The sequence below is a fragment of the Plasmodium brasilianum genome, chromosome 1 (genome assembly GCF_023973825.1).
Source record: "Plasmodium brasilianum strain Bolivian I chromosome 1, whole genome shotgun sequence".
Lineage (NCBI taxonomy): Eukaryota > Apicomplexa > Aconoidasida > Haemosporida > Plasmodiidae > Plasmodium > Plasmodium brasilianum.
The window spans coordinates 1,052,961-1,071,839 of NC_090114.1; the positions used below are offsets into that span (position 1 = coordinate 1,052,961).

General features: G+C 29.7%; 5 protein-coding genes across 5 annotated transcripts; 2 read left to right on the forward strand and 3 right to left on the reverse strand.

Annotated features, from left to right (window-relative positions):
* Positions 1–246: 246 nt before the first annotated feature.
* Positions 247–3,429, forward strand: MKS88_000543 (U3 small nucleolar RNA-associated protein 14; the record flags this gene model as incomplete). Its single annotated transcript, XM_067216557.1, has 1 exon — positions 247–3,429. The coding sequence occupies one exon, from the start codon at positions 247–249 to the stop codon at positions 3,427–3,429; it is 3,183 nt and encodes a 1,060-aa protein (XP_067075778.1).
* Positions 3,430–4,021: 592 nt separating this feature from the next.
* MKS88_000544 (peptidyl-prolyl cis-trans isomerase) lies at positions 4,022–6,196 on the reverse strand (the record flags this gene model as incomplete). The annotated part of the gene is made up of 1 exon (XM_067216568.1): positions 4,022–6,196. The coding sequence occupies one exon, from the start codon at positions 6,194–6,196 to the stop codon at positions 4,022–4,024; it is 2,175 nt and encodes a 724-aa protein (XP_067075779.1).
* A 1,556-nt stretch (positions 6,197–7,752) lies between these two features.
* Positions 7,753–8,349, forward strand: MKS88_000545 (uncharacterized protein; the record flags this gene model as incomplete). The annotated part of the gene is made up of 2 exons (XM_067216579.1): positions 7,753–8,104; positions 8,264–8,349. The coding sequence occupies 2 exons, from the start codon at positions 7,753–7,755 to the stop codon at positions 8,347–8,349; spliced, it is 438 nt and encodes a 145-aa protein (XP_067075780.1).
* Positions 8,350–9,792: 1,443 nt separating this feature from the next.
* On the reverse strand, positions 9,793–14,042 carry MKS88_000546 (serine/threonine protein phosphatase 2B catalytic subunit A; the record flags this gene model as incomplete). Its single annotated transcript, XM_067216590.1, has 3 exons — positions 9,793–11,379; positions 13,301–13,396; positions 13,977–14,042. The coding sequence occupies 3 exons, from the start codon at positions 14,040–14,042 to the stop codon at positions 9,793–9,795; spliced, it is 1,749 nt and encodes a 582-aa protein (XP_067075781.1).
* A 2,400-nt stretch (positions 14,043–16,442) lies between these two features.
* MKS88_000547 (uncharacterized protein) lies at positions 16,443–18,528 on the reverse strand (the record flags this gene model as incomplete). Its single annotated transcript, XM_067216601.1, has 5 exons — positions 16,443–16,568; positions 16,830–17,210; positions 17,578–17,751; positions 17,836–18,275; positions 18,369–18,528. The coding sequence occupies 5 exons, from the start codon at positions 18,526–18,528 to the stop codon at positions 16,443–16,445; spliced, it is 1,281 nt and encodes a 426-aa protein (XP_067075782.1).
* Between the last annotated feature and the right edge of the window lie 351 nt (positions 18,529–18,879).

Sequence of the window (18,879 nt, forward strand, 5' to 3'; positions counted from 1 at the left end):
CACTTAGCCGAATTAAATTTTGAAATTTCACTAGTCCAAAAAAAAAAAAAAAAAAAAAAAATAGGGAAACAATTACAGCATAGTAAAGGCTTTAGTACTCTTAAATGCGCATAACCAAGTGAAGAGTGATACATACATAAATGCGTACATATCTATACACGTACCTATGTATGCACATGTATAAAGCAAATATACCAAAAGAAACATCCCAGCATAACCTGAAGAATAAACAATCGAGGGACTGCCATGGACAACGAAGATGTAATAGCAAAAAACATTTTTGGAAAAAATGAAAAAATGAAAAAAAAAAAAAGAAAAAAAAAGTTTAAGAAAGATTTACTCTCTACTTCATCATCAAGTAAAACATTAGAAAAGCGTTCTAAAATTATCAAGAGAATACAAAAGAAGAAAAAATTTTCAGATGGTGCAATGGTAATGCTAGGTGGGGAGCAGAAATGGAAAAAGAGGAACGTAAAGGAAAATGCCTTAAATAGTGGAATACTCAATGACGGGAAAAATAAACGTACTGGTAAAACTGGAGGAAAAGGAAAAAAAATTAACATTCATAGTTCTAGTGAAGATAATAGGGAAGATAAGGAATGCTTACATAACAATTGTTATACGAGTGATAATGTTTCCCAGGGGACTTATGAAAAGGGGAGTAGTCTTAGGAATCGAGTAAAAAGAAAGGAGAGTCAAAAGAAAAGATTTGACAAAGGGAGGGGAAAAAATAAAGGGGAAAAAATAAAGGGAAAAAAAAAAATTAGTAATAGTAATGGAAACATGTCAAATGAAGATAACACTGCCGATGATGCATACTCCTTTTCGTCATTTGAAGGTAAATTTGGATATATAAAAGATAAGAAAACGTTAAAAGAAAAAATGCTTCTTATGGATAAGTATTCGGACGATATGAATAATGGTAATGATGAAAAGAAAGGAAAACATTCCTCTGCAACCAGCTTTATAAATTTTTTGAAAACTTTTAATGAAAAGGAGAAAGAAAATATATTGTTGAGGACAGTGAAGAGTAAGGACAATGAAGAGGAGGGCGAGGAAGAGAATGACGATACGTTATACAGATATTTGCCACAAAAGGATGATATATATAAAGTTAATAAACCTGATGAGTACATAGATATTGCTGACCTTATTCATCCTGTGGAAAATGTATTAGAAAATAAAGTTATGAGTGATATTAACGTGTTAATAAATGAAGATGATAAGAAGCGTAAATATAATAATAATAGTAAACATAGACATATTTCAGTCTTAGAAGAAGAGAAAATTAATGGACAAATCGAGTATATCAGGAATGTAGAAGCTTTAAATAAAATGAATAAGTCATATCATGTTATACAGAATTCCCAACGAGTTTTATTTGGTCATAAGGGTAAAGAGGAGGAGAGTCTCACCTCCGATGAATACCTTAACAAAGGCCTGTTAAAAAGATATAACAAAACGAAGGTATACTGGAGTGGTAGTTATGATGTCAATAAGGGAGAAAGCAACGGTTACTCTATTAGAGGTAAGGAGGAGAACTTGGGGGCGAGTGATAATTCTAAAGCGGTAGGTTCGGGGGTAGGTGTAGCTGTGGGTGATCCGACTGGGGCAGATTTTTCGGCGCAAGATTTTGAAGAAGAGATGAGAAAGAATTTAGAAAAATCAAAAATGCTAATAGTGTCTGATGATATTTTAAAAAATGAAAAAGAAAGAAAAAGAGAAGAATTAAGGAAAATTGCACAGCTAAAAATGCTACTATTAAAAGAACGGAAAAAAAATATGTATAGAAAACATATTAAATCTAAATCGTATAGAAAATATCTAAGAATAAAAGAAAAAAGAGAAGAAGAAAAAATATTGGATCAATTATATTTGGAGCATCCTGACCTAGCTAGAGATATCAGTAATTATGAAAAAGAATATGCACAAAAAAGAAATATTATAAATAATGTAAAAAAGAAAAGGAAAATTGTTAGTTTACTTAACCGTTATAAGAATGAAGAACTGAGAAAACAAATTATTAAAAGCTTTCAAAGTGACAAAGAGGAAAAAACCTTGTTAAAAAAAATTATCGAAAAGACTACCATTGGAATGGAAAAGGATGATGAGGATGCCTACGCGAGTGCCAACAGGAGCGGTAGAGCGGATGAAGAAACCCCGCTTCTTCAGAGCGAAAGCGATATCGGTAGTGATGATGGTGGCAGTACTAATGATAGCGGTGGTAGCAGTGATAGCGGCGGCGATGAAGCGGAGGAGGAAAACATCAAAAAGGAAAGAAAAAAAAAAGTCAAGAGGGAGCTAAAAAAGAGAAATCTATTAAGATTTGCTTTTGTAAAAAATGCGGATGAAATTAAGAAGAATGATGAAATTTATAAAAACAGAAAAAGTATGTTACACAAAATTGAAAAGGCTAGCGATGAAAGAAATGCCTTACTAAGTGACTCTTCAGATGTTGAGAAGAAAGAAGAGTTAGTATCAGATGCTACCCATTCGAACAATAATAATGTAGGAAGATCGAGTCGTAAGGAAATTGCTAAGGCGAAGAAGGAATTAACGAATGATGCAAATTTTGTTAACATGCTGAGGAAGAGCAGCGTTTTGAACGAGGATGATGTTATTCGTAGTGAAGGGGAATCGCTTGATGGGGGCTTGGTTAAGGAGGCAGAAGAAAAGGATGCAGCCAAAGATGCGGACAAAGATGCGGACAAAGATGCGGACAAAGATGCGGACAAAGATGTGGACAAAGATGCGGACAAAGATGCGGAAAAAGATGTGGACAAAGATGCGGACAAAGATGCGGAAAAAGATGTGGACAAAGACGCGGTCAACGATACCACTAAAGGCATAATTGACCCCAGGGGCGATCTCGGCTTCATCAACCAGATCAACGGTGAAGAGGTGTTGAAAAGCTACGGGGAAAAATTAACTATGTACAATTTCGAGAACAACGTATTTGAAGATCTAATAAACATAAATGAAGCTATTGTGAGTAGGGAGGATGAAGAGTTGTTCGAGCTGAGTGACAGTGAAAGAGTAAGTATTGATGATATAAATATAAGTCAGTGGTGCAACTATAACACTTTGGTAAATATAGAAAAGAGTAAAATTCAGAAGGAAAAAGAAATTATCGAAAAAAAAAAAAATATACCTTTACATACTATAAATATATATAACAGAAAAGATAAAAAGTTTGACAAGTATTATGTTGATAAAATACCTTTTCCATTTAACAAAGAGGAATATGAAAAAACGCTAAATATAAATATAAATAAAGAAGTAAATGATATGTCAGTGTATACACACTTAATAACCCCTCGTATATCAAACAAAGTAGGTAATATCGTTCCACCTTTGATTAGAAATCCGCATGAAATTGCAAGTATACTGACTGTGAAGAGGAAGAACAAAAACAAGTCAAAGTTATGATTACCATGGATAACTTTTCTTTTTTCTAACCAAAAAAGGGTGTCAACACGACAGTTCAAAAATTTTATGTTATGTAGTTCTACTTTCCCCTTTAAAATTTATTAGAGATATGTGCACTTAGCTTATACTCACCGCAATTTGGAACTTGTCGTTTTGATTTTGCACACAAAGGGACAATATACTTTGCTCTTCCCGCATTCGTAAAGGGGGAAAAAAAAAAAAATAAATAAAAATAAAAATAAAAAACAAGTATATCTCCACTGGTAAATATCCCCCAGTGTTCTTATGGTCTAATCAACCATCTGCCATGCATATAGATGGGCGCAAACAAATTTGCATATATTTTTTGAAAAAAAATTTAAAGTACGAATGTGGTGAGTATAATTATAATGAGCATAATTACAGCAAGGTTATTATCATTCATGCAAAATAAATGGCGCTCATTTGACATGCTAATAAGTTGAACAAAAAAAATAAAATAAATAAATGAATAAATACATGAATATATGAATATATGAATAACTAACAGTGCTCACAGTTTGAGACGCACGGACCGCTGTACATGTTTATTTTTTTTTTTTTTTTTTTTTTTTCAAAAAGTTCTCTCCAAATTTTGACGAATTTCCACTGTATGTTTGTTAAAATATCGATCAAGTTTTTTATTGTAAATTTTATTTCTCCTATTGATATAATTTTTAAAAACTCCTTCGTCATTTTTTCTCTTCCTACTAATTTTACTTCTTAATTCTTCCTGCTTTTTACAAAACTCAACAACTTTATTTTTATCCTTATCTGTGCATGTTGAATTATCATTAATTAATAAATTATATCCATAAAAATTGTTTTTGAATTCTTTTTTTTTATCCTCATATAGTTTCCTATTTATTGAAAAATTGAATTTAATTTTTTTGTACAAATTTATATCGTTGTCCAATTCATACGTATCTTCTCTTTTCTTCTTCTTTCTGTTCAATGCGCTCTGCACCCTTACCGCGCTAGTGTTATATAACTGCGACTTTTTTCCGTCTTCATCATCCTTGCGGAGGTCAATTCCATGGTTATCGGCGTTATCACTGCCATTGGCATGATCATTTTCACTAACTTTATCACCGCCGATATCACAGCCACGGTTACTACCACTATGATGGGCACCTGTTGGTTCCTTCTGTTTCTCTTTCTCTTTCTCTTCACGTCCACCGCTTCCCTCAGTACTAATCCTCCTCTGGATAACACTTTTTACATTTGCATTTTGGGCAAAATTATAATGTGTGTACTCACCAAATTTGCCCATTCCTCTATTAGGGCCTTGACTCATCATCATCATTCTTTCTCTCCTAATCTCCATTTCGTTTAAACATTTAGACTGATTAATTTTTAGTTGAATTTCGAACATCCTTCTCTCCCGTTCTGTCATTTGTTTGTTAATATTATTATCATATGGTAATGCATTGGAGCAGGGGAGGGGTTGATCTTGTTGTGAGTCTCCTTCGTTGCTCTTTTTTTTTTTTTTTTTTTTTTTTTTTTTTTTTTTTTTTTTTTTTTTTTTTTCCTCTTCTTCTTTTTCTTCTTCTTCTTCCTCTTCTTCTTCTTCTTCCTCTTCTTCCTCTTCTTCTTTTTCTTCTTCTTCTTCTTCTTCTTCCTCTTCTTCCTCTTCTTCCTCTTCTTCTTCCATTGTTTCGAAGTTTTTTGAAGTATCATCCGTTCCTTTGGAGGGATAATCTCCCCGAACAGTACGTTCTTGTAAGGATGATGATGATTGTGGTTCTGGTTGTAATTGTGGATACGGATGGTGCTTCGACTGTGGATGCTCGGATGCACTTTTTTTTGTACTCATTTTCGAAAAGTTTTCCTCTTTTGAAGCAGAATCAAGTTCCGAAAGAATTTTATTTAACAACTCGATACCTTTTTGCTTTTCAGTAATTTTTATTTTTTTGTTTCTTTCCTTTTTTATGTCAAAGTTACTCAAGAATGGACTATGCTTTTTGAAGGGATGATTAGCATACAACGCAGAGTTGTCATCCCCGTCATATGGTTCTCCCCCCTCATCCGATTCTTCCCTTTCACCTGTTTCTACCCCATCACTCTCCTCGTTCCCTTGTTCATTATGATTCAAATTTTCGAATAACCCATCGATGTAAGACTGCCTGGATGAAGCTTTTCTCTCTTTGAAAAAAGACTCACTCACTTCATTGCAGTCGGATATATAGACATTTATTTTAGGTTCCCAGTTGGAAGTAACTGGAATGATTTCTATTGCTCTCAGAATATGCATATTTTTAATAACTCGACCTATGATTATATTTTTGTTATTGTATGTAGGTACTTTATTTAAAGTAATTTTAAAAATAGATGAATATTTTTTATTCTCTACTTGTACAACTGTCAACAAACCAGCATTTAAATGTCTTCTTTTCGTATACTCTTTATTGTAGTATTTACCATAAATACATTCAACATTTTCATATTTTTTATTTTGATAAATGGGATATTTATTTTTCCATTCATTATTATGAAGGTACACTTTATTTTTTAAATAACCACTCTTTATACATTTATTTTTTTTTATCTTTTCAATTTTACAGTTTTTGAATGATAGCATTTCATCATCTGTGTATATGCTGTAATTTAAATTCCCTTTACAAAGACTTACAAAATTTTCCACAGACTTTTTTATCTCTTCATCGCTGAATAATTCAAAATATACTTTTCCTAATGTGATAGAGTTTATCGAAAACTCTAAGTAAACATATTTCTTCTTCCTCTTCATTTGATATGCGGATATCAAGTGGATCACAATGCGTTGTCAGTATTTGGGTGCGCACATAGATTGAGCATGTACAGCAGGGGCAAGACTGGCCTTTCGCGTTGAGTAAGCAGCTTGCCCTACAGGTACATAAGTATGCATGCATATACGTATATACACATATATGTACGTATATAAGTATATATGTATGCGTGTATATATGTATATACCTTTATATTTATGTATGATGCATCATGCCGTAGACATTCATGAGACACAGCATATACGTAACAACCATGTGGAGTGAACGAAAATTGCACGACCGAACGTATGCTCTAAAAAGAAAAGGTAGCAAAATGTGAATTAATGCAAATTAACATAGCGAAATAATAAAGATGAAAAATATGTAAAAAAATGAAAGCAGCTCCTAAGTTTATACGGTTTACATTAAAATATTCGTTTTTAAAAAAAAAAAAAAAAAAAAAAAAAAAAAAAAATTTGTTATTTTGCTATTTTGCTATTATTGCTTCATTTGTGGTATTGAGGCATAAATACATACAATAATGTTACAGCGTTTAGAAGTATACGAACAAAGTTAAGTACGAAAAGCAATGGTATAATATTATCATAACGCATACATTTATACTTTGTCCTTTTACATTTGTGCTTTATAGAATAAATCGCTTAAAATTTTTTTTTTTTTTTTTTTTTTTTATTCCCTCAAGGGGCACATAGCAAAAAATAGCTGACTTTTTGAACTTCGGAAAAATGAGAAAAAAATAAAAGCATAAATAGATGAAAAACGGTAAATACTGAACTAAAAAAAAAAAAAAGAAATTAAAAAATTAAAAAAAAAAAAAAAAAAAAAAAATAAAAAAAATAAAAAAAAAAAAAAATAAAAATAATAAAAATAATAAAATAAAAAAAAATAATAAAAATAATAAAATAAAAAAAAATAATAAAAATAATAAAATAAAATAAAATAAATAATAAAAATAAAATAAAAGGACGAATGAGCGAATGAACAAAATAAATGATCATTCCATTCTGACGTTGGACTTTCGAAAATTCTTTGTGCAGTTTTATAAAAAAAAAAAAATTATATACATTGATAAAGAAAGGAAGGCAACACACTAGTAGCTCATTCTTTCCAATATCATTTTGACTTGTTTCATTTTGCTCCTTCCTTTGGATGATATGATTTTATGGCTGTTCCTTTTTGTTATTATAAAATTGTAATAAAAAAAAAAAAAAAAAAAAAAAAAAAGGTAATATATATATATATATATATATATATATGTCTATGCATGTGTGAATTTCATCATTTACTAGCGTAGCTCATGAAACGCTAACTACCCCCGCTTTTGTAATCACAAACATATACAAATAAGAAAAATATGTAAATGAATAAATTTGTTTGCCCATTCGAGTGTACATAATTACGAATACATATATTCGCATGAACACGTTTGCAGTATCTATGTGTACAGTACATGTGTGTATATATATATGCACGTATTTTCTGTGTGAGTTTAACAAACATTGTTACAACAAAACGTACTCATCTTTACTACCCCAACATGGTATTAACAAAGAGGTATGAATATTCCCCCCTAGAGGAAATATTTTTTGCAAAACCTATTGAAAATTCTCAGTATTATGAAGATATTGAGGAGGAAAAGAATAAAAAAGATAAGAATAATAAGAATAATAAGAATAATAAGAAGTACATTATGGATATAAACAGAATAAAGGATAACATATTACAGTATGACTCGTCCTTAGACCGATGTCAAAAGAAGAAAGATTATTACCTAAGTACAAAAAATACAAACAATATTCAAAACTATTATTTCTTCTATGACTATCGCAAGTGTATTTACAACATCGATGGGAAAATGTACATGGACAGGAACCCAGTCAGAATATTAAGTACTTTTTTTTTACTTCATGTTCATGTTTTATTTTATATTTTACACGTATATTATATTTACTTTTTATATACTTTATTTCTTGTTTCGTTTTCTTCTTCTGGTAAACGTAGTAGCACTCATATTATTCTCTTTTTTCCTTTCTCCATATCATACGTAGATGACAATAACAAGCGCGACGATAGACTAAACGAAGCTGTTCGTGTGCAGAACTACAACTCCTTTGTGTATGCATATAATATATAACAGCACATGGAAAGGAATGGGATGTATACCTTTTGAGCTCCCTAAAAATCAACAGAGAATTGTTACGACAAAAATGCACATTGTTTGCCACTTTTTGAAAAAAAAAAAAAAGAAAAAAAAAGAGTATGAATCGAGTATAAAGCGGGCATGCAAAAGTGAGGGGAGTATAACACACACAAGCGAACGTGCGGAAAGAATAAGAAAGAAATGGGACAAATGTGCTCTGTGCGAAGTATTTTTTGAAGTCCCATTTTTTTGAAGCATTTTTACCAACGAAAAAGAAGCCCTATTCAGGGAGTATATACGTTTCCCCTTTGCTTGCTTTATCTTGTTTTTCCTTATTTTGTTCCGTTTTGCTCTATTTTGCTTTATTATAATATATTTTATTTTTTTTCTTCTTTTCCCCAATATCGTAACCTCCATTTTTTTGTACAATTAAAAAATTAAAAAAAAAAAAAAGACAGTAAATAAGAACAATAAAAAACGAAAAAAAAATAAAAAAAAAAAAAATAAAATAAAATAATTGCATTTATTTCAGAATGAAAGTTTTTTTCTTTTTTATAATATTTAAATTTGGTCAAAATTTTAGACATTAAAAGAGGAAGTGATGGAGAAAGTGAAATGGTGAAAAGAAAAAAAAAAAAAAAAAAAAAAAATGGAGGAATTGAGATGAATTCATAAACAGCACAGTGATAGATGGGGGAGGAGAAAGAAAACGAAAGGAAAGGAAAAGATTAAAAAATTAATAAATTAAAAGATTAACAGAATAACTGAATAATAGAATAACTGAATAACAGAATAACTGAATAACAGAATAACAGAATAACAGATTAACACATCAGCAGTATAACGCATAAGAGGTTTAACCTGTTAGCAGATTTATACACATAAATATAATTCAGGCAAGCATTTCATTCACGTAAAATTGACTACGGCATGTTCACATGATGTAAGATACATCAACAATAAGCGTGCCCATATGTACATATATATACCCACATACATACATGCGTGTGTGGGTGCTGGGAGTAATAACCGCGTGAAAAGGACGGAGCAACTTGTTTTTTCCCCCACGAAATGGGCGCTCCTTTTTAAGCGCGTATTATTTAAAAACTATGGGCAGATGTAACTCATTCCAATGTGAATTAGAAAGTTTGCACATGCACAAATGAACGAGCATACACACGAACGAACGCGAGTGTGTTATTGCTCATGGTAGATCATTTGCGCACATGAACTGCTGTAAAAGGGTCGACTTGGATTAAAAAGATTGGCTCGTATTTTCTTGCTTCTTCCTTTTCAGGCTGCATCTCCAACCCCAACAACTACATGCACACACACAAACAAATATACACACAAGCACATATACAGACTTGAGCAACTTTGTCCCTCTTTGGCAAATGAACCGGGAGGTGGTCTCTGGCGTACCCGAGGAACAACGGCTTACTCGTTAGGTGGTCTCTTCTCATTGATGCTGTCAATTTGTTTAACTTTGGTAAATTTTTCCAACTCGTTTTCTAATCCTTCCTTTCCACTTAACAATAAACCGACGGGTATTCTATAACCTGGGCTACATCCTTTAAGTTGTACAATGAGCTCATTTTCTTTTCTGAGGGTTCTAAATACTCTCATGAGTCTTCCCACTGATTGAACTTTTTTTCTTAAAGCATCCGATCTATCCTTAGCAGTTTGTCCTTCATCATTTGTCTTATTTATGTTATCATTATCATTAATATTATCGTTACCATTACTTTGACCATTATCATTATTACCAGAGATATTGTTATCTACATATTTTCTAAGATTATCCTGGAGTGATGATTGTGCATCATTTAAAAATTGTTCATCTGTGTTTTTATCAGCATTAGCATAATTTAAAGCTTCTAACTTTTTATTATTTTCCTCAATATAATTAAGAATCTGTAGGACTTCCGCTGGCAATATAATATCATTAACAGCTCCATCCTCATCTGAGTTACTAATACTCGAGTTCAAAATGGAATACAGCATTTCTGTTACTTTCTCACTAACAAAAGGTAATGACCATGTAAAAAGGTTCATAAAATTTGGTAGATGATAAGGATGAGGAGAGAAACTAAACTGTTGAATGTTTAGAGTATTACTCTCAAATTTTAAAACTGCCCCTTTGTTATTATATACATCACAATAGTTAGGTGCAGAAAATATTGTTATGACTATTGGAAAACCAGTTTTCAAATTTGTCTGATGCATTTTATATCCTTCTAATTGTGCTTCATGTGCTCTTATAATAGATAATAATCCATTTTTTTCTAAAAATGTAGTTGCTGCATTATATCCAAAAAAATAACTACATCCTCTTACATCATTTGGGAAATAAGACTCAGTTTTAATAGTATGCTCTTCCTTATCTTCATCAATTGGATCTGACCATAATATATCACAAAATATACCTGACCTTGGTGGTTCCTGAAATCTTGTAAATGAACATATTTGATTTAATAATATTAACTCAGGTGATAAACCACCATGTACACCTAAAAATTTTCCATTTATTACTGCTGATAATGGAATTGTATCAAAGGATTCCATAAAAGCATAATATACTACTATATCATATTTATATTCACACTCATCACGGAAATTGAAAAAAGTTGTCATCTGTCTACATTCATGATTACCCCTAATCAACCATATTCTATCAGGAAAATTTATTTTTAATGCATATAGTAATAATAGAACTTCTATACTAAAAGATCCTCTATCTACATAATCTCCTAAAAATAAGAATTGTGTATTATCAGGATTTCCCCCTACTTCTAACAATTTTAACAAGTCATAATACTGACCATGTATATCACCAACTATTGTTATTGGATCTTGTAACCTTAACAAATTCGGCTCGTTACTCACTATATCAATTACTTTCTTTATTATATCTAAACAATCTTCTTTTCGTATCCTCCCCTCCTTCTTTAAGTGTTCTCTCAGCGCCTTGTAGTCTGGGGGCTCTTCTGGCCCATTCGGGTACAGCAACTCCATACTCAGTGGCTTCAAGAAGAAAACGGGAAAACATGAACGCGCATGAGAATTAAAACAAGAATATGTGTAAATGAGTATAAATAGGAACAGTTGTGTGAATACGTGCGTAAATATGCAAAAATATGAACAAATGTGCGTAAATATGCAAAAATATGAACAAATGTGCGTAAATATGCAAAAATATGAACAAATGTGCGTAAATATGCAAAAATATGAACAAATGTGCGTAAATATGAAAAAATATGAACAAATGTGCGTAAATATGAAAAAATATGAACAAATGTGCATAAATATGAAAAAATATGAACAAATGTGCACATATGCAAAAATATGAACAAATGTGCGTATATATGCAAAAATATGAACAAATGTGCGTAAATATGCAAAAATATGAACATATATATGCACAAATGTGTAAAAAAATTCTAAACTCTTCATAATATCTGTAGCTAGCCAAAATACGAAATTGGTCAGTTTGGAATGTACATAAACAAATTAACACGGAAAAACTCAATGTACATACATATGCATGTATATTATCTATAAATGTATATATCCTCGTGTGTACGAAACGGGTAAGGAATGACGTAAAAATGCAAAATGTAAAAAATGTAAAGCAAATGAGAAAAAAAAAAAAAAAAAAAAAAAAGATCTATTTTTTCATTTCACTACGGTCGACACTTCTGAGATTTAGCTATGATCAGTAGCCCCAAACAGTTGGTATTAAATTCCAAAATGTGCTACATAACTGTGTACATATATGTACATGCGTTTATCTACATACATACAAATATATACATATACATTTGTACTTGTAATTGTATTTAAATTTTGCATTTATATTTGCATTTATATTTGTATTTGTATTTGCATTTGCATTTGTATTTGCATTTGTATTTGCATTTGTATTTATATTTGTATTTATATTTGTATTTGCATTTGTATTTATATTTGTATTTATATTTGTATTTGCATTTGTATGCATTAATAGACGCAATAATGTGGGGAAGCACCCTCTGAATTAAACCGGAGATATATGCACTGTTCAGGAAAAAAATATAGTGCTCCAAATTAAAACTTCCATTGAACTTGTAATTTTTCTTTTCTTTTTTTTCTAGAAAATATTTTAATTGAATAGTATAGAACGTGTGTATTCCCATGTATATCATGTGGGCGTAGAAATTTTTTGGATGGAAAACACTTCGATATACTTCGATATACTTCGAAATATTTCGAAATATTTCGAAACATATCGAAATAGTTCTACTGGTTTTGTGTCTATATTATATTACAGCCATATCTTTACATGCTCATGTACATTTAAATTACAAATACTTAAATTCCTAACCACTAATAAAATTAACGAGGGATTTTCTTCTTTAATGTTTGTACAGTGCTACTTGAAATGGTTGATGCATTTATAGCGTTATTCACTGTACATACGTGTTCATATACCTATACATATATGCATATATTAAATCCCATCTGCGTGCTTGTACATATGTTCATTTCAGTTAAAATAATGGCATGTACAAATAAAAGCTAAATAAATCAAAAGAGCGAACAAGTTGTCCATCATATATTTAACTTTGATATATCCCTATATGTGTGTTTTATAGGAAGTTCATATATAAGCTCCGTATAAATTATGCATTTGATAATTTTTCCCCTGAACGATAAAAAATAACATAAACTCAATTGAAAAGAGGTATAAAATAATTCCTTTTTTCCTGAAACGTTCATAAATCTTTCTTGCAAAATCAACATCGTTTTTAAACTGCTCCTAGCAGAGTGCTCGTATATCACACAAGGAGGGACAAGTGGGGTTAGCATCATACTAAATACAAACGTGCACATATGTGTGCCCGCACATAAATAAATAAATAAATATATATATATATATATATATATATATATGTACATATATTACGCCCCTCTCCAGTATTACGGCTTTTCCCTTATAACCATGAGCTACCTCTTCCCTTTTTGAATATTCGACATATATAACCATCGCAGTTTTATGAGACTAGGATATACACACATACTGATATATTTCATGCTGTAATGTTTGGTCCGTTATATAATATTTTGCCATAACGATGATAATATCATTTGTTCGATTGTACATTCACTATGTCCATGTTAATGTTTTTATTTTTTACGAATATGTTTACAAATAAGTTTATAACATTACAGCTTTCTCGTGTCGACTTTTTTTTATTTCTTCTACATTTGCATGAATAACATACTGCTCCATTGAGCTCACACTTACATGAGTACCCATGGACATAACATAATGTAATGAAACATGACAAAATATAACGTAGTGTGTGGAAAATGCAAATTATTTTGCAGTTGTGTGATACATAAACTAGTGCAGTAATTATGCATTAACTGCATGCACGCTTTCATGAACATAACCCAAAGAGGGAAATGGGCGAAATGGGCGAAATGGGCGAAATGCGTGAAATGTATGTATACATCTGCCAATATATACCTGCACATATATATACAGGCACAAGCGCACACATACATATATATACCCATAAGCACATGCAAACTATTTTGGAGTATTCTGTAAAAACATTTTAGAACATCCTTTTTACCTTTGCTGGAGGGGGTTCAACTTCTTTCACTTGTCTATCATTCTTCGGGTCAGGCAGGGGTTCCATTTTTTCAATCTTATAGTTTTACAATTTTACAATTTTACAATTTTATAATTTTACAATTTTATAATTTTACAATTTTATAATTTTACAATTTTAAAACTTTATAATTTTATAGTTTTACAATTCTGTAATATTATAATATTCTAATTTTAAAATTTTCTTTCTTTTTTTTTATTTTAAAAACAATAAATTCAAATTTGTTACTTTTCAATTGTTAAGAGAAATTATTTTTCTTTTTTTTTTTTTTTTCCTTTTCCCTAAGTTTTTTGTTACTACTCCATTTCACTTTTTACAAAATTAAAAATAAGAAAATTCTTTCGTTTAAAAATAAAAAATATAAAATATATATCAGACGCAGCAAAATTATCAGACGCAGCAAAATTATCAGACGCAGCAAAATTATCAGACGTAGCAAAATTATCAGACGTAGCAAAATTATCAAACGTATCAAAATTTTCAGATGTATCAAAATTATCAAACGTAGCAAAATTATCAGACGTAGCAAAAGTACCAGACGTATAATATCTATCAGACGATCAAGTGTACTTAAGACTACAGACAAAATTTATTATAGCAGTAATATAGAATTGAAGAGCATAGAATTATAATGTTTTTCATAAGTATAAATGGAAACACCTAAAAATGTATATATTTATTTACTATGTGTAATTTATAAAAGGGCATTATTTTCTTTTTTTTCTTTTTTTTTTTTTTTTTTTTTTTTTTTTTTTTTTGTATTTCCAGTATAAAAATAAAATATATACATGTATATATATATATTTTTATATACATATATAAATATTTATATGTGTATATATACGTGAATGTATACATATTCAAGTGGGCATAACACGTGCGATGAGTAAACTCAGTAAATATACAAATAAAGGAGCGCACAAGTATACGTATGAGTGTACATATATAATTTCAGAATAAAAGAAAAGTATTTGCCTATACACGAGGCACACAATTTATTTTTTCCCTATACAAATGTGCGTAATATAGTACGAGCGATTACATGCACATGCGTACATTTGTGCAGCACGTGTATATATCACATGGAATGCTATATGTACCCATACGCATAAACATACACTTATATGTGTGAATATACATACACATATATGTATGAATATATATATACATATACGTATGAATATACATACACGTATATTCATACATGTAATGGGTATACTATATTATGCATATTTAAGTATATACTACGTGTATACTATGTGCGTTTTACAGAAAGCTATAAAACAATGAAAAAAAAAAATGCACAAAAATTAAAAATTATAAATTACGTGTGTGCACATGTTTATTGCTAAATGAACACGAATAGAAAATTCGCCAAGAATAACATTTAAACAGTCTTTACTAAAATAAAGAAGGAATAAAATTTTTATTGCTTGCTAGTATTTTCTACGTTCAAAATGATTTTTTTAAAAATATGTTTAGCTGGAACTTTTTCCATCATGATGAGATATATCTATTGAGAAAGGTTTGATACAAAAAAAAAAAAAAAAAATAAAGAATAAAAATATATGTACATATGTTTATATGTATATATATAAGTATATATGTATTATGTATATAAATGTTTATGTATATATTTATATCATAAAAAAGGAAAAATTTTAAAAGATCGTAAAAACAAGATAAACGGAAAATTATAATGTCGACAGTACAAACCACCCACTGTATTAAACTATGTGTGTTGAATAATAAACCCGAAAGTTGTTTACGCAGAAGAGCAGTTAATTCTCATATACATTTGTTCATATTGTGGTATAATTAAAAAAAAAGAATTAATCGCTAATTAATCCAAATTAATCGAAAATTAAGAGCGAATTAAGCGCACATTTTAATTGTTTCCACAAAACTACATTTTTTTAAAATGAGAATGTAAGTTTTTTACTTGCATATTAAAAAAATTAGTTTTATATAACAGCATGTCTTAATGTGCCAAATAAGTTTTAGAGGAGGTACATGAGGGAATGTTTAACTGTTATAGTTTTTATTCCTCCATTTTCATTCTGCACAGTTCGATTTAAGAGTCTACAGAAAATAAAAAGTTGTTACATAACCAAACCAGCAGGAATAGCTACTAAAAAATCGTTGTCTATTACATTTGTAGTTTAAAAAAAGGAGGGAAAAAAAAAAAAAAAAAAAAAAAGCATGTAGATGCCTATCCTATACGTAGAGGAAGAAAAATGTATAAAAACAAAAACCTCATTATTGAATTAGCTGTAAAATTCTCAAAGTACAAAATATTTCAGAGGTTGAAATGTGAATTTTAAAACACCAATCCCTCTCGTAATGTAAAATAAAGTAGCGACTTCATAAATATATACATCTATACACATACATACGATATTGGTAAGGATAAGAAAAATGGCAAATTCATGTTGGTGAAGCTGCTAATCTAGTAGGCGGGGTATCAGTACAAATACTTTTTATTTGCGTTAAATTTTTTTCAAGTGTTCGAACTAATCTCATTGCTCGGGGGTCTTGCAGAAATGAAAAAATCTGTATCTCATTGAGGAAGAAGGAAGCAAAGCGTGTGTACATAATAAACGTCTAACTATCTATTTATCTATTTATTTATTTATTGCTTCTTTTTTTTTTTTTTTTTTTATTACTACATAAAATGAAGACAACGAAGTAAACGAAAAATACATGCGAATTTTCCACACATTGAAATTTTTTTGTTTTTTCTTTTTAAAAAAAAAAAAAAATAAAGTATATACTTTACATAAAGTATATGAAGTATTATTTTTCCCTTTTTACCTTCTGTTCTTGTGAATTTAACGAAATTTCAGAATCATGATAAGTTTCATTTGACGCATTTCTACAAAAATGAGTAAATGCATACATACTTTTTTCTAATTTGTCCAGGTGGAACAAGAACAGTTGTACGTTCTTATTATATATTTTAAGTTTTTCACTGTCTTCACTCAAATATTTATCATTTGTGTGCACTACATTTGTGAGATTATTTTCATGTATTTCATTTATTTGTTCCATGATATGGGAGTTAAAAAAGCCACTTGAATTTTTTCCGTAAAGACCATTTCCCTTTTTTTTTTCCAGATTATTCTTTACGTAATATTTAGCAAAGTCTTTGTTCGACAGGGAGTTGAAGGCCTTATCTGCAATTTGCTTTTTTAGCTGTATATAGGAGAGGGGTTAGGAATTATGTGAACTGACGCAATATTCAGCGTGCCCGTATATGCATGTACATAAACATGTATATAATATATGTACATAAACATGTATATAATATATGTACATAAACATGTATATAATATATGTACATAAACATGTATAAAAATATATGTGCATAAACATATATAAAAATATATGTGCATAAACATGTATATAATATATGTACATAAACATGTATAAAAATATATGTGCATAAACACATATATAAATATATATACATAAATACATATAGGCATTGTATTCACACGTATATATATGTCCTCGCACTCATGCAGACGTTCATTTTTGCATTCGAAGCTTCATTCAGTACTTCATAAACATTCTGAAATAATATTTGCCTGTCCGATCTGTGGGAAACATTGGATCTGTTTATTTCAATTTGCTCCTTTAAAATGAAGTTAATTTTCTTTAATATTTCTTCTAAACATAGATAATTTGTCTTTTTGTGTTCCACTGTGTTTTTTTGTATATCTAGAATTACCTCCTTCAAAAACAAAAAAAATAAAATATATTAAATGGTAAAAAAAAAAAAAAAAAAAAAAAATTGTTATATAAATATAGCTATTACTTTAATGAAACTATCTTGAGTAACATTTTTCAACTCATTGCTGCTTCCATTTGGTGTCGCCTTAATTTTTAATGTTGTATATTTACAATGATTTTCGTCAATTGACTTTTCTTTTTTTACTTCATTTTTTACACCATCATAGGTACCGTAATCGTCACCACCATTATCATTGCCATCTCTATGGCCATATATTTCAAATTCATTGGATTTTTCTATTTGTGCTCTACTATATTTATCTTCCCTTTTTAAATGGTAGCACTTTTCATAATCCTCATAAAACTTCCCATGGTTCACTTCACTCCCCTCATCTTCATTTTCTTTCCCTTCCACTTCTTCATCTTCAGCCTCTTCAATGGCCGAAATTTTCCCGTAATGTTCTTCCTGTTCACCTTCGAATTCCACAATATTTAATTTCTCCTTTGAATAGCTTAAGCTTTTTTCTACACATGGAAAAAAAAAAAAAAAAAAAAAAATAGCTAGCTGGAAAGCTGCATATATGTCATTTTACTTCTCCTTTCCTTTTCTTTTAGTACGATTGTATAATTTAAGAATATTTTCGTAAACTTCCGAATTTATTTTTGGTGATTCTGAAAATGTGGGCAGATCAGCGTGTCTTTTTTCTTGCTTTTCATTCAATTTTAATGTGGTTATGTCATTTTCTTTTGATGAGACATATTCGCCTGACTTGCTCATGCAAGAATTGCTATTTTTAAATAATTTTTTTTTTTTTTTTTTCCATAAAATGAATAATTTAATTAACTTAAAAAAAGAAAATACTATTGAAAGTTCACTTGAAAATATATTTTAGAATACGCTTTTTATATGAACTGTACATGTAAAAATAGAGGTTATCAAAATTATGCTTAAAATGCTTTTACATTTAAATTCTTCTCCCTTTTTTAATACATAATCAGACAATACTGATATTATTTTTTAAAATTTCAAAAGGTTACAAAAACATATTTTTATATATACATCAAATTAGAGTTGTGCAAATACTGAATGTTGCACAAATTAGGTAAACAAAAAAAAAAAAAAAAAAAA